General features: G+C 46.3%; 1 protein-coding gene across 1 annotated transcript; it reads right to left on the bottom strand.

Annotated features, from left to right (window-relative positions):
- Positions 1-14126: 14126 nt before the first annotated feature.
- OLIG3 (oligodendrocyte transcription factor 3) lies at positions 14127-15071 on the bottom strand. The gene has a single exon (XM_023946463.2). The coding sequence runs from the start codon at positions 14946-14948 to the stop codon at positions 14127-14129; it is 822 nt and encodes a 273-aa protein (XP_023802231.2). The 5' UTR covers positions 14949-15071.
- Positions 15072-15386: the final 315 nt, after the last annotated feature.

The raw sequence follows: 15386 nt of genomic DNA, 5'->3' as shown, positions 1-15386 counted from the left end.
ACTGGCCAAGCCTCATCCCTTCTTTTAGGAATTGGCTCTCAGTTTTGAGGAACAGCAATAACACTTTTCTTCAAGTGAGTGTTGGAGGGCAAGGTAGTGTTTGTTCAGCCCTTGGAAATCCCTGGAGAAAGGAGATAAATAAATTTTATTAAATTTCAGAGGCTCTGGTTCTCTGGTTCAGGGGCTGTTAAATGGACAAACACAAAGGCTTTACCTTCAAGATGTGGAGGGGGGAAAAAAACCACAACAAAACATGACATTTTCAGACTTGTAAAGACATTCTTGAAAGTTCAAGTGGCTCAAGTGCAAAACAAGTACCCACACGTGTCCAAAATGTTGTTGAAAAGCAAAAGACTTCCCTTAGTAACAAACTCAGGCAGCAGATCCCAAAAGTGGCAGGAGGAGGGATGCTCAGCTCCTTCACAGGGGGAAGGAATCTTACTCGCTCATTAACGTAAATAAGGCATGCAGCCAAAGGCATATGCCAACTCTTCCCTCTATGGTCAGAGAACAAGGCTTTCATTTTTAAGATTCTTAATAGTCCTGTGTCTCATGATTAAGTAATGAGAGCTGGCATCCAAAGTATCTGAAGTTCAGCTGATCTTGCATTATCCTTCTAGGCCCTGGCAGACTATAAACCAAAATATTTTCAAGTAAAATATGCAGATGTAAAAATAAATAAAATATACATCTTAAAACATCTGATCAGTCTTAAAGCAGAGAAATATCAAATTATTTTGGCAGATAATTACCTTATTTCTTTGAAATCTAGTAGAATTTTTAAAAACTGGTACATATCTAGATGATTTTGTATTTTTATACGTGTTTTTTTTATGTATACAAACACACATAGATACATGTAAGTTTTTCATACCACTTCTTTCTGATCTGGCCTGCAATTTCTGTGAAATTGCAATGGTAGTGATGTTTGTCATCAAAAGCTTGCAAGGATTAAATACTGTTTTATTGTAGAAATTCTTTCTGAAGAATAGACATAGGATGTCTGCATTCAATCTCTTTAGGCCTATATAGATATGTCAGATAAAATCAGCTATAGGAGGGCTTGATCCATACCCTGTTGAAGCTGGAAATGGCTGTGTGCAGTGTCACCCAGACAGGAGCAGAAGGGTCTGGACTCCCCTCTGGCTCGGGGCAGTGGAGGGGAGGCAAACCCATCTCCAGGGTCCAGCAGGCAGGGAGATGGGAGCACTGCCAGCCAGCTACAGGGGACAGAGGGAGAAAGTGGGATCGACGAGGGCTTTCAGGAAACCTTATTTATGATTTAAATATGCTGTCACTTGTGCCCATGCGATATGAAAACCAAATCTAAACATTTGTCTGTAGAATCAGGTGATGACTGGCCCTCTACTGTCTCAAGGGGGGCAGGAAAATGGTCCATGCACCTGCCACCTAATTCAGTTTAAAACCTGACACATTTACCAAGAGTGGGCTGGCATAATGAACTTCATTCATGCTGTCAGTGGAGTCAATAACTTATCCCCAACTGCTTTTGTCTCCCTGGCGGCAGTGCCTCTGATCGGGCTGAGGTACTTATTCAAGTAAAATTTATTTTCAATTGCAGGCCATAATACTACTGGCACAAGCCTTGCTTTGACAGAAGCTTTTGCTCAAGGCTAAACTATTGTTAAAGTTTGTGCCCATTGTCCGGGGTCTTTGATCTGTCAAAGCTGCTTAACAAGCTGGTTAAAAACTGTTTCAGATAACAGGTGTGTCCTTTGAGGATGCAGGGCCATTTTTCAACTTCTTTAAAAGACTAGTCCAGTAGCTGACTAAAATTTACATGCTGGTTGGTGGTAATATATGTAAAGCACTTTTAAAGCAAGAAATTCGATTTAGGGGTTTATTTCCCTGAACTTCCTCGTGGTTTGTTGTTGGTTTTGTTCTGTTTTGTTTCGTGGTTTAGGGTTTTGGGGTTTTTTTCTGAGGAAGTAAAAAGATTTACAAGGTGCTTCTCTGTGGCCTTGGAAGTAATTTGCAGAAAATTGACTGAGGTGCTCAATCTACCTGTGGCACTGCAGTGGCACCCTGTCACAGTAAAGTCATGTTTGAGGCAGCAAGCACCAGTGAACACAGCTAGGAGAGAGTTTATGATGGAGAGGAGCAAAAGTGGGGTCACATGGGGCAGGCTTTGCTGGGGTAGGCTCGCAGGGGGGACACACTTCCCCTCCAAGCCAAAGCCTGCTTCAGTACAGCCGTGCTGCTCCAGCCCAGCCCTGCGCCTCAGATGGGTCTGCTACCAACTCTGAGAGCCTGTAGCATGGTTAGCATCTACAGGATCTGCTCTTGCTACTTAGGAAGCCAAATTTCTGGGAGAAGATCCCCATCGTATCTTGGGTCCCCACTGTATAAGCCTGGCCATTCATGCATGACCAATGGCCTGAAAAAAATTTCTTTTGAATGGTCCATATGTCAGCTATATTCTTCAGGACGTGTGAAAAATGGTTCCTCCCCTTCACATATGTTTTAAAACACTACTGAGGTCCTGAGGGATTTAACCAGTTTTAACCCAACATAGTTTGTTTTGTTTTTTTGGGGAAAAAGAAAAAAAATTTAAAAAAACCAAACACAGTCATTCTGAAATGCGTGGAGCTGGCCTAAAAGTTAAGGGAAAAGGGGGAAGGGAAACCTCACTGTCTCTTCACTGTGTGTTAGGGAGGGTATGGAAGAAAGGGATAATAAGCATTTTCAGGAGTGGTTTCCCCCCATCTTTGGATCCACACCACCTAATCGTGGAGCTGCTGCTACTGGGATTCTGGTCCAGACCAAGAATTTCTGTGCCTTTCCAAGCTCCAGCTGAGCACATAACCTGAGCAACCAGTAGGTCAGAACTTCCAAACCTGTATGTGCAAAGCCCTCTCAGAGGCCAAGGAGTGAATTGAGGTCAGCTCTGCAATTAGAGGTGTCTCATACACTGGCAGGCTGCTGGCTGCAGGCTGCTGCACAGGTACCCCAACTTCTCCTCAGATGTACAGAGGGTGCAGATCCCTGGGAGGCTCACTGGCAGCTCTGGCCAGGCAGCTCTGGTTGTGCAGTGTATTGAGCATCTCTTTACAGTCAGTCACTGCAGTCCCCAAAGCTGGTGGGCTGCAGGGTCTCTGCAGGAGGAAGCTGAGCAGAGGAGGAGCAGACACCATCCTCACAGGCAGCCCCACAGCCAGGGGCAGGTCTGAATAAAACGTGGTGTTTAGGAAACACCTGCCCATCTATGACCTGCAGGAAGTAAGCACCTTCAGCAGGTGAGTGTAAGGTCATCATCAACAGGAAAAAAAAAATAGCTGAAAGCTCCTCTTATACAGCAAGAAAGCTCTGAGACTTATTCTCCTCCTTCCCCTGAGCTGCACCCAGCAGCTCCCCTTGCTGGAGAAGCTTGCATACCTTGAGAGATGAGCACAACAAACTGAAATAACTTTGCTGAAAAAGTGAGCCTGCTTCCTAGGCACAATTTTCTCAAGCAATCCCATCTGTACCAAAAGCCTGTCATCACTTGTTAGTTCAAGGAAGCTGGTGATGAAAACAAGCATTTTGTCAAATGTAGTAGTTTTATGACCATCCCTAAAATGAATTGAGAATGAAAGTGAAAAAGCAAAGCTTTTCAAATACCACTCAGCTATGCTCACCATTAGGATCATCACAACTGTTCAAAGATTACTTTGGCGCATGTCCGTGCCATCAACTGGCTTCAGAGACATGTTTAGAGCAATTCATTTTCGGCATTCAGATGTAGCCAGAAAGATGTGAGATGGAGGACAAATTCCTGTTGCAAGGCTGCCTCTAAGCAAAGCTGTCCATGACTTCACTGGATGAAGCATCAGACACTACATCAGCTACAAAATGTTTCCAGTACTCTAGTGACCTCTAGTCTAGTGACTAGGTGTCGGTGGGCAGGTTGAACACCTCAGTGCAGTAAAGACCTGTTGTTGACCAATCATAATCAGGCAAGTTTTCACCTTCTCCATAGTCTAGATTAAAACATTTTCTTCTCTGTGAAGAAGAGTGTAGAGAAATCTATTGGTCTCACTTCCCTGTATTTTCTGAGGTAAGTTATTAAACGTGATTGGTTTTAAAAGCTGAATTTCCCTTACCCATTATGATCAGAGGGGTGTCTTCAATGCTGTGTTGAAGCACAGAATAAGGCCCTGTTGTGCCCTTTCCAGTGGGAAGAATATCACAGTTGTGAACCAGGAAAATTAAACAATAGCAAATACTTTTGGACAAAATGTGAAAATTATACATAAGGCAGCCCAAGGACTCCAAACCACTTTAACATTACAGCCCTCTTAAAAATTACCATATAATTGTGACTTGCAAAGTAAAATAAGATGATGCTGTAAAGTGGTGAGTGTCCAGTGAGAGCATCAGACTATTACAGGAGGGTATCTGTAGCTATTATTTGTCACTAGCTGTTATTTATATTGCACATGATTCAACAGATGGTCAGGCAGATGCAATGGCAAGGTGAGACAGCCACAGCAGCGAAGGCTGGAATAGAAGATGCTGCAGCTGGAGGAAGAGGGCTGCCCATGGAGAGAGATGGATGGAGCTGGTGGTTAGGTGAGGGGATGAGCAGGAGATTGCAAGTTACTGAACCTGACAGTGTCAGAGAAAGGGTCACCTGCTGAATGTGGGGCCCTGCAAGATGTGGGACATGCTGGGGTCTTCATGGGGGCAGGCCAGGTAAAGCAGCCTGACCCAATATGACCAAGAGAGAAGGAACTGAATGCTGATACTGCATTTACAGGAGAACTGTCCTCCTGCTGTTTTGCTGGAAACAGGGTTAACCTCCGAGATCTCAGGTAAAATCCACATGGGCAGAAGGGAAGAAGCCATCAGCACTGATCTGTGCTAGTGCTAGCTAGTGCTAGCTTTGTCAGTAAGGCAGGATTTGGGGCAGAAACCTTGGACACAATGACACTGTGAAAAAGTGCTGTGCCTCAAAAGCATAGATGGAGTGCTGCCAAACTGATGAAATGCACCAGTGGGAAGAAAAGACCCACTGTAATATTCTAGGAAACATAATAAAAAAGAGAAAAGTAAAGTTTTCTCTTTGGATTATAGCTTTGTATTGTTAAATTGAAATATGCTGAAACAAGTGAAGGATGGGGCACTAAGTACAGCTTGTCTGATCTAAGGAAGTGGAAAGGAGATGAGTCCCAAGAGAAAGCCCTAAGCTTCTCATTCAGCCTGTGCCTAGAACCACTTCTACCACAAGGTATGTGATTCCTACATAACAGAAAGCCAAAGCTTTCTGCTTTCCCCAGCTGCTTACAAATTTGGGAGTGGATTCATTTTTCTCGGTGGAGATTTGATGATAGGTGAGGAAGGACTGTCTCTGGACACATGAAGAGCTCTGATACTGAGGGCTATTTTATGTCTATGTGTCATATTTAAGAACTGAAAAAGTGGCTGTCATGGGCATCTTTAGCCCCATGTTGATGTGAAACCCAGAAGAGAAGAAGGATTTTTTTCACATGGCACAAAAGTAAAAATAGACATTCTTTACAGTTTCATAGTTCAATAAACTAATTATGCACAACTGGGAAAAGCTAAGCAGAGAAAGCCAAAAACTAATGGAAACAAATCAAATATTGGAGACCTTGATCAGTTAATAATTCGGATAAATATCTCACTTCACAAAGAAAATATATTCTTCTGGTAATCTGGAGAGAAAGAGAGAGAGAAAGAGATGACAACAAGAGTAAAAGCTTTCTGTAAGGGAAAAATACTGAGACTATATCTATACAAAACATGCCTGTGACCATTACCTAGCTCTGAAGCCAACTGGCACAGACTGGCTTGTGTCCACATTATTAAATTCTTGCTTTCCAGGCAGTGTGGCTGAACACAAATTGCCTGCTGGGATTGGCCTTTGGCCTATGCTATCCCCAAACCTTGCCTGGGAAATGTTCAGGAGAGTGCTAGCTGCCTGGAGCCAAAACATGCCAGGAACTGTTGTAGCAATTTGACTCTATAAATAATTGAGGTACAGTGCCTGAGAACATTATGTAGCACTGCTTAATTTACTAGGAGAGCTAAAGTCCATGATTCTAGCATGGAATGGAAATCTTGGGCATCTTACAGAGCCCTGAAAAATGGAAAACCCTAGAGCACCCAGCAGACACAAGAGAATGCAGTTGTGAGGGAGGCAGCCATCCACAGCTGCACTTAAATAAGAAAAAGCTCATATCCTGCCACAAGTAATGGAAGTATGAAGTAGTGGGATGTACATCTACACCTCTGGAAAGGGCAAATGGACCATACTGGAGTGACTAGGGGAAAACAAACCACGGAAAGGAAGATTTTCAGAGCATACCTCATCTTGCTTCAAAGTTGAGCACAACTAAACCTCCCAAAGATACTCAGTGAGAAAGAAAAAGAGGTACATGCACTGCTAACAGGTATGGTCTCAAGGCCACAAGGAGCAGGGGGCCCAGGGGGCTGGTATGGGCTGGAGCTTGCCAGGAAGCACCCTCCAAAAGACATGGAGCCTGTTAGACCTGACCATGCCTGGAGGTTGGTTGGGCACCTCAGGAGACCAAGGTCATTTAGAGAAAAGCACTGAGAGAAGGGGAGGCAAGGTGGGCAGTGCACACCAGGCTCACAGGAAGTCTGCAGACCAGTCCTGCAGGGCAGCAGGAACTTGGCCAGATCCATCCATAGGCACGGAATGGCTGTCCCACAGTAACCACTCTCCTATATTCCCTGCAATGACAGCATGGATGTGTCAGGACTTCAGTGACAAAGGTCTGGAAACTACTGCATACACCTCCTGTGGAAATGAAGCCTTCAGACCCTTCTAATTTAGATCCTTTGCCAATTTAAAAGACTCAGAGATGTTCATACACTGGTACCGGTCTGGGCATGGAAGTGTGTTCAAGGTTTCAGTGGTTTCTAGCCCTGGCAGGTCTGTGTCTGAGATATTTGTATAAGTACCAGCACTTACATAGAGTAGTGTCCGAACTCAATTCTCATTGTACTCAAGCAGACCATCATGGCCACCACTGTTGTGACTCATTTCTGTCACTGTCACTTGCAGTTTTAGGAGGCAAGCAAAGTTCTGAAACTGGGGATAGAAGTTCTCCCAGTAAATGTTTCAAACTGCCCTTCTCCTAGCGCCTGAAAATCCTTTTGCTGTGTGAAGATCTGACAGCACAGGCCACAGAATCCACCATGTCCAATTCCTCTGCAAAGCATGGGGTAGGGCAGCACAAGGGACAAAAGTGTGTGTTTAGTTGTCTACTTCCTTTATGGCACCTGATCTGGCAGACAGATCTTTGTTTATGAACAAAAATTAGAAGTCAGGAAAAAGGATGTTTTATGTGGTCACGTTATTGTTCTTGTTATTGTTCTTCCTCCCCTGGATGAGGACTGGCAACTCCCTGAAGGTCAGATTTTGTAAAATGATCTCCCTTGAAGGTCAGGTTTCGTAAAATAAGTTTTTATTAGTTGTGAAATATTTCCCTGCTTTTAAAAAAATACTAATGCAGTCTCATGGTTTTTCAGAGGGAAACCTAAAAATTTACAGCTGAAACACAATAAAATAGCACCTGGTGTGTGATAGTCAGAACCACTGGATAGAAAGCAATTAAAAGAAAAGTAAAATAAATTAAAAATAAAAAAGTACCAACACAAACAAGAAAAAAGCCCACAAAGAGTAAGTTTGAAGTAATTTTGCATGGCAAAAAACACAATCCATTTTTTATAACACACACATCAACTTCCTTTTATGGATAATTTGTAAATATTTCCTCTGGTGGTGTGACTAAGGCACTATTGAATCCTCATGTACATCCCTGACATGGGAGAGGGTTTTCTGGAAGTATTAAATGCATTGAGACCACAGTTCCATTCCTCCCCTGTGTTCTGAGGACTCTGTTATCTCTGTCTTAAAAATTGAGTCTTACCTGGTTTTAATAGTTTACAAGGCATCAGGACCAGACTCTGGGCAAGTCTCTTGTTTATCAAGAGATCCATTAGCTTTTGAGTTGTGGGTCTCTACAAATGATCTTCACCCTAAACACTAAATTACTGCATTTCTTGTAGTTTTTCCCTTGCTCCTCTGGCAGCCCCTGATGCTGCTCTGCCAGGTAACTTTTAATATGTATGCGTCAACAGCCAAGTTTTTTTCCACTTTGGGGAAAAAAACAAACCTAAAAATATTAAAATAAAATATAGATCTATAAAATACAGATGTAAGGCTATATAGAACCCTATCCTGAACATACCACAAGTTCAGAGGCTTGGAGGATCTGTGCATAGATTTTGGCACCATAGTCTCAACTGATGATATTAATTTTTAAGTTTTGCCCGTCAGCCAAACTTTACTCTTCTGCAGATGCACTGTGGTTATCTAGGTGCCTACTTCAACGTAATACCAACCAAAAAGGGTTTGTTTCAACTTCAGAAGAGAGAAATGAAAGGCGTGAGAGAGAAGATTTGTTGGGGTAAACAGGCTACAGGCGCTTTTATTCACACTTCTGATATCTTCAGGTCAGCATCTCCAACTCAGCAGTTTTTGGATGCTGATCCCTTGTTGGATGGAGCACAGATATGGATACAGCTCCATCAAAAACTGTATCACCTCCCTGATGCGACATAAGATAGGCAATTCCTTTTTGTTTTATTTATTTTACACTAAAACATTTTACAGTTTTAATCAAACTGATTATTTGAAAAAAACTGAGAACACAAAATTATTAGCAATTAAACAACAATTCATTTTCATTTTTTAAAAAGTGGTTAAGCAATGGGGGAAGATCCTTCTGTGAATGTTGGAGTGGTTTTGTTTCTTTTTTTCTCTTTGGTTAAAGTGTAGCTTTTTACTCAATTATTCCAATATGCAGATTTCTTTTATTATTATTATTATTATTATTTGAGACCATTTTGTTCTTACTCTGTTTCCCTCTTCAAAATACATTAAGATGGAACTTAGGGACACGGTTTAGTGATGAACTTGGCAGTGTTAGAATTATGATTGGACTCAGTGACCTTAAAGGTCTTTTACAACTTAGTTTTTCCTATGATTTTATGACTGTAAGGCTTAATTCAGCCACTTAAACATAGATATTTACTGCTTTTAAAATGCCCTAGGATGTCTCACCTGACCTGTCTTGCTGGTCTAATAAAATATGAGTGTTCAGTAGGTTCTGTGTCAATTTGAGGCAGTACAGTGTAGATGTCTCTAGGTATTTCTAATACATTGAAAGCAAAGCAACAAACTCAAATCCTTCAATTTCACACAACTTCAGTGAAAAATGTCTGCTTACATTTTAGTATTTAGCTTCTACTTAGGTACTAGTTGGCTGCTTCTGTTCCAGACCCGAGAAGGGGTTTTTGTGCCCCCAAAGTACCCATTTCCCTCTCTCAGTCTTGCCCCTCTGTTTTCCCCAGAAGCAGCACGATGTCATCTTGTGACAGCATTTTCCAGCTCAAATCCACTCCTGCCTGCCTCTGCAGGAAGGAAAGTGGGGCTTCAGAGAATAGAAAATACAAAATTTTAGAAGTTGGATAGGAGCAAGTAAGAAAATAAGAAAGAAAGTTGGAGAGAGGCTGAGCAAGACACATGCATTTTAAGAGACCCACATCCTTAATATACTCCTTGTTAAACACTTTTGCTTGGAGAGTAGGGCCCAAATCAGGGCAGCTGGGCAGGCAGATGAGGTCTGGACCTGAGGCAAGGGGTAGCAACCTATTAAAAAAAATTCACTTTTTTTTTCCCATTTCTTTTTTTTTTTTTCCCCTCTGTGACTTCAAAGAAAAACGATTTGCTCATTTGGTAATAACTGATGGGAACTGTGAATTACTGAGCAAGGCCCCCAGCCTAATGTTTATCTCCTCACCAATAAATCTCTAAACTGAAGCAATGAAGCTAAGTACTGCTGCTATTTCTGCATTTTATTTCCATATTAATCAAAGCACAAGCCGATCCCCACCTCTTCTCTGGCCCCATGTAGCGGGAGAAGAGGCGTGAGGGGAGTGTCTGGGTCGGGGGGTCTGGTGGGATGGGAGAGCAAGGGAGAAAAGAAACCCCACAACTTAGAGAGTTGAATACCAGTGCCTGGCATTTTGGCTTCGAATTTGTGGCAGACCCCTGGAGGCCCAGGCAGCAGGGTCCTCCCCCATGGGAACTAGGAAGCCCTGGGAAGGGAGAGGTTGTTGCTTTCCCCTGAGACAAGGAGCAGCACCTGCCTTCTCCACAGCACAGCTGTGCTGGGACCCAGTGGTCAGCAAGGGGATGCACAAGTGATGTCCATCCAAGTCTGATTTATATTTATATTTATATTTATATTTATATTTATATTTATATTTATATTTATATTTATATTTATATTTATATAAATGTATTTTATATACATGCATGCAGATATTACTCCTTTTTGTGGTGGGAACGAAAGGAATTTCCTGAGAGCACCAAGCTCTCCTCATCTATCCTAGAAGCTGGCTTAGTCAAGCTGTGCTGTGCCATAGCAAGCCACACTGTGCCCCATCCCCACAGCTCCATCAGCAGGGCAGGGATGAGGCCAGAGGATGGATGCTGCCAGGTTCTGCCACCATCAGATCATTCCTCCTGTCCTGTTTCTATCCCTCACTCACCTTCCCTTGCACACTCTGTAAAAATTTCTGTTTTATTTATTTTTCATGTGTGTTTGTGAAGGGAAACCCGCTCAAAGAAAATCCACAGTTCCCTGTTCTGTGCCCATGGGCAAGTCTGTCCAGAGGTTTTTCAACTGTTGGTTGGTCAGTTATTCTTTTTCCAGGGGAGAGGGAAGGGAAGGGAAGGGAAGGGAAGGGAAGGGAAGGGAAGGGAAGGGAAGGGAAGGGAAGGGAAGGGAAGGGAAGGGAAGGGAAGGGAAGGGAAGGGAAGGGAAGGGAAGGGAAGGGAAGGGAAGGGAAGGGAAGGGAAGGGAAGGGAAGGGAAGGGAAGGGAAGGGAAGGGAAGGGAAGGGAAGGGAAGGGAAGGGAAGGGAAGGGAAGGGAAGGGAAGGGAAGGGAAGGGAAGGGAAGGGAAGGGAAGGGAAGGGAAGGGAAGGGAAGGGAAGGGAAGGGAAGGGAAGGGAAGGGAAGGGAAGGGAAGGGAAGGGAAGGGAAGGGAAGGGAAGGGAAGGGAAGGGAAGGGGAGCTGGGCCAGAACCCGGAATGTCTGTGTGTGGCTGAGTGGGGATCAAATGCCCGCAAAGAGCCCTTTTGCTGAGGCAAGGGGCCCTCAGTCCCCAGGACCGAAGGGGCCGAGCAGTGGAGATGCTTCAGGGGGTGTGGCGGGTCCGGGTACCCGCTACGAACTCCTGCACGAGGGGTGACTTCGTCCTCCTCTGGGCTCCATTTACAGCCCACCCCCGCCCAAGGCTACCCCGCTTGCCCCGCTCCGAGGGGAGGGATGCAGAGCCGGAAAAGATGCGGAGTCGGGGAGGATGGGGGCCTGGATGGAGGCGTGGTTTTGAGCCGGGTCAGCCCCGCATGGAAGGTGCGTCGGGGCCAGACGGGTGGGCTGAGCAGGGAGCGGCGCTCCTCGCCTTCCCCCGGCTCCTGTTTGCCCTGTGCTCGCTTTCCCTCCGCCAGCAGCGGGGAACAGGGGGAGTGTCCATGAGAGTGCTGTGGCTCCCGGGGCCCAGCGGGGGCTCCAGGCCAGACTCCCCCCGGCGGGGCGGGTCCACACCCTGGCACAGAATGGCAAACACAGCTCCGACGGCAGCTGGGGGTCACCCACCGGCCCCCTCCTGGACAGCAGGGAGGGAGGGAGGGAGGGAGGGAGGGAAGGAAGGAAGGAAGGAAGGAAGGAAGGAAGGAAGGAAGGAAGGAAGGAAGGAAGGAAGGAAGGAAGGAAGGAAGGAAGGAAGGAAGGAAGGAAGGAAGGAAGGAAGGAAGGAAGGAAGGAAGGAAGGAAGGAAGGAAGGAAGGAAGGAAGGAAGGAAGGAAGGAAGGAAGGAAGGAAGGAAGGAAGGAAGGAAGGAAGGAAGGAAGGAAGGAAGGAAGGAAGGAAGGAAGGAAGGAAGGAAGGAAGGAAGGAAGGAAGGAAGGAAGGAAGGAAGGAGCAGAGGATGGCTTTTTTACAACGTGATTTGTTGTTTCGTGTTTTCGAGGCAAATACACATTCTTTTCATTTTCAAATGTTTGTGTATGTGTGCTTGTGTCTTAACGCTGACTCGGGGGCTGCAGTATTGCACAGCCCCCTCACAGGCACGGATCTCCCCTGGGGGCCTTTCTGAAAGTTCTTTGGCATTTCGGTTTAAATGCCCCATCCATCCTTTCTGTCACTGCTCAACTTAGGGCTCGGGGGGAGTCGCCTTCCGCTGTTTCTTCAGGTGCCTCCCGGCCATCCCCTCCCGCGCAAGGCCGGGCTGCAGGACCGCGCTGCCAGCCGCCAGCCGCGCTCATCTCCGCGGAGAGCCGCCTCCCGCCGGGGCACAACTGCCCTTCCCAACTCTGTCCATCCCGACCATTTCCCTCTCGAAAAAAAAAAAAAGGATTGAAAGCAGGATCTCAAAAGAAAAAAAAAAAAAAGTTGCTGCCCACAAAGGCCCCAGCGCCCCTCCCCAGCGCTGCCCGCGGCTCTTCCCCCCGAGCCCGGCGCTGGCTGCGGGACTGGCCGTGGGCCACCCCAATTCCTGGCGCTCCCAGCCCGCTTGGGGAGCTGCCCAAAGCTGCCCGGCAGCTCGCACACACCTGAGGACGTCGGGTTCGTGTCTGCTGCCGAGGCAGGGCACACGGAGCTGTGCCAGCCTCCTCCAGCTGCGCCCGGGAAGTCCTGGTGGAACCCAGAGCGATCAAATACGGCGCCTTTTCTCAGCTTCCAGTCCCGGACAAAAGCGAAACAGGCAGCTTGGAATTAATTTTTTTACTTTATTTGGAAATCTCATCCAGAAACACTGGTCAATAATAAATATATCGATAGTTATTATCAAGAATATATAAAAAATAAAAGACATGGTGGTGTCTTTGAGGCCCCAACCGAAAACAAACAAACAAACGAAATGAAGAACAACATTATTTCAAGCAAACTCCCAGGAAAACATATCGAAAAGGAAACAAAAAGCAACAAAGCTTCCGATTTAGATATACAAATCACCGATCTGGCAAGAGCTGATCCCGCATGCAAAACCAAACCAGAGCAAAATTTAAAAAAAAAAAAACAAATCAAAAAACCAGCAAACACGAATAAACCCAGAGCCAGCGACAGAAATTCGTGCCCCAGACAGCTAAATCAGCACACTTCACAGAGAGCAGGAGATGGGAGATTGGGTAAAACAGATCTGCTGGGGGGTTGTGCTGTGTTTTGCACTATTTTCCTCTTTTTTTTTTTTTTTTTGTCTTTTTTTCTTTTTAGAGGGAAGAAGAAAACTACCACAAACAAAACCGCATCATAACCAAATCTGTAAAAACAAAACAAAGAAACCAAAAAAATACCGAACCGCAAAAACCCCAAACCATAAACCACAGTCAGAAACTTTAGTGAATTCCCTCGGAAGTCCCTGTTGCCAGGGGAGCCGCCTGTGGCCGGTCCCCACGGGTGACAAACTGGGGTGGAAAGCATGCATGCACTCCTCTGGTCTACCTTGGGCCGCCACTGCGCCGCAGCAGCCACGTTTGGAAGGGGAAATTTCGGAGGTGTCGCCGTGCGAAAGGAAAGAAAGGAAAAGCCCCGGAAAAATAAAAAAAAAAAAAAAAAAAAAAAAAGAAAAAAAAAAAGAAGGAAAAAGAGCCCCAAACCGATTTCATCGTCTCTTGGTAGCTGCGAACACTACAATGACAACCATGTCTTTTTTTTTTTTTCCTTTTACATACATTTTAAGGAATCATTTACATTTGATTACCATCAGCGGCATTATTATTATTATCATTATTATCATTATTATTATTATTATTATTATCATTATCATTCTTTTTACAACAGGGACTTTTCCAGTTTAGTATAATAAGAAAACATGGCCCGAGGAGCCGGGTAGAACATTACCTTTGCAAGGTCCTTACTACACTAATCCCGTGTTACAGGGGGCTTGGAGCGGGGGCAGCTCCGGCGGCGGCGGCCCGAGGGGGACCGACCGCAGCCCCCTCTCCGTCCGTGGGAGCGCCGGCTCCGGCGCAGCCCCAGCGGCCGGGGGAGCCCCGCCGAGTCACTTCAGGAGGTCCTTGGTCTCCCCCGAGATCCTGGCCATGTTGGAGGCGGTGAGGGCCGAGAGGTGGGGCGGGGGAGGCATCTGGCAGATGGTGCAGGGGCAAGGCAAGCCCGCCCAGTGTTGGAAGCCGCTGCCGAGCTGCAGGGCGGGGGGTGTGGAGGGGGTCTTGAGCAGGGAGTGTGGGGGCCGGATGGTGCCGATGGCCGGCAGGGAAGCGGAGAGGGAGGAGGAGGTGTTGGCGGAGGACAAGGCACTGCCGAGGATGGGATGCACCTGGTGCACGGTGCCGGCGGCGTGGGGCGGGTGCCCGGCAGAGTGTCCCACCGTGCCGCAGTGAAAGGCCGAGTGGTGCCCCCCGTAGATTTCCCCAACGAGCCTCTTCATCTCCTCCAGGGAGCTGGTGAGCATCAGGATATAGTTTCTGGCTAGCAGGAGAGTGGCGATTTTGGAGAGTTTTCTCACAGAAGGTCCGTGAGCGTAGGGCATCACCTCCCGCAGTCCGTCCATGGCGAGGTTGAGGTCGTGCATCCTCTTACGCTCCCGGCCATTGATCTTCAGCCGCAGCTGCTGCAGGTCCTGCTCCGAAAGCTGCTTCTTGATTTTGTACTTGCTGCCTTCCCCTCCGGCCTTGGAACCGTTCCTGGTGAGGCCTTCCCCAGACATCTTCTGCACCAGATCGTTCTGGGTGGAGGAGACCGAGTTGAGCCGGCTGTCTTGGTGGTGGTGATGGTGGTGGTGGTGGTGATGGTCTCTCAGGTACATCTCATCCATGTCTGGCGAGGAAGCTCTGCTGGAGACAGAGCTGGAGTCAGAATTCATTGTATTCGGGCTTCTGAGCAAGAAACTCTTCCCTGCTCTGGAGGTCGCGGAAGAAGACAACTCTCCTTCAAAAAGCAACAAAAACAAAACGAAAAGGAAATAAACGGACGGCAGGGTCTGCCAGCAAAGGACTGGAAATGCTGGAGGAAGAGGGAAAAAGCCCCTCAGGCCCCTCTCTCTCCAACGTCTCTCTCTCTCTCTCTCTCTCTCCACCCGGTTACTCAGCCTGTTTACAGGATGGCTAGTTAGTGTATGCTTGGACTAACCTCAGCTTGAAAAAGAGGGGCTTTTATAGAGCTGCAGCAGAGAGCAGAGACAAAAGGAGCCCTCCTATGTATAATGGTCTAGTTAGGATGACGTGCCATTATTCAGGGCGGTGCGCTTTGACTGTCCCATTTAGCAAGGACCCCTATTCATATTCATTGTGGTGCCACCCGG

Source organism: Cyanistes caeruleus, chromosome 2, assembly GCF_971803275.1.
Source record: "Cyanistes caeruleus chromosome 2, bCyaCae1.hap1.1, whole genome shotgun sequence".
Classification (NCBI taxonomy): domain Eukaryota; kingdom Metazoa; phylum Chordata; class Aves; order Passeriformes; family Paridae; genus Cyanistes; species Cyanistes caeruleus.
The sequence above is the reverse complement of the archived record's forward strand: the minus strand, read 5'-3'. Positions and strand labels throughout refer to the sequence as shown.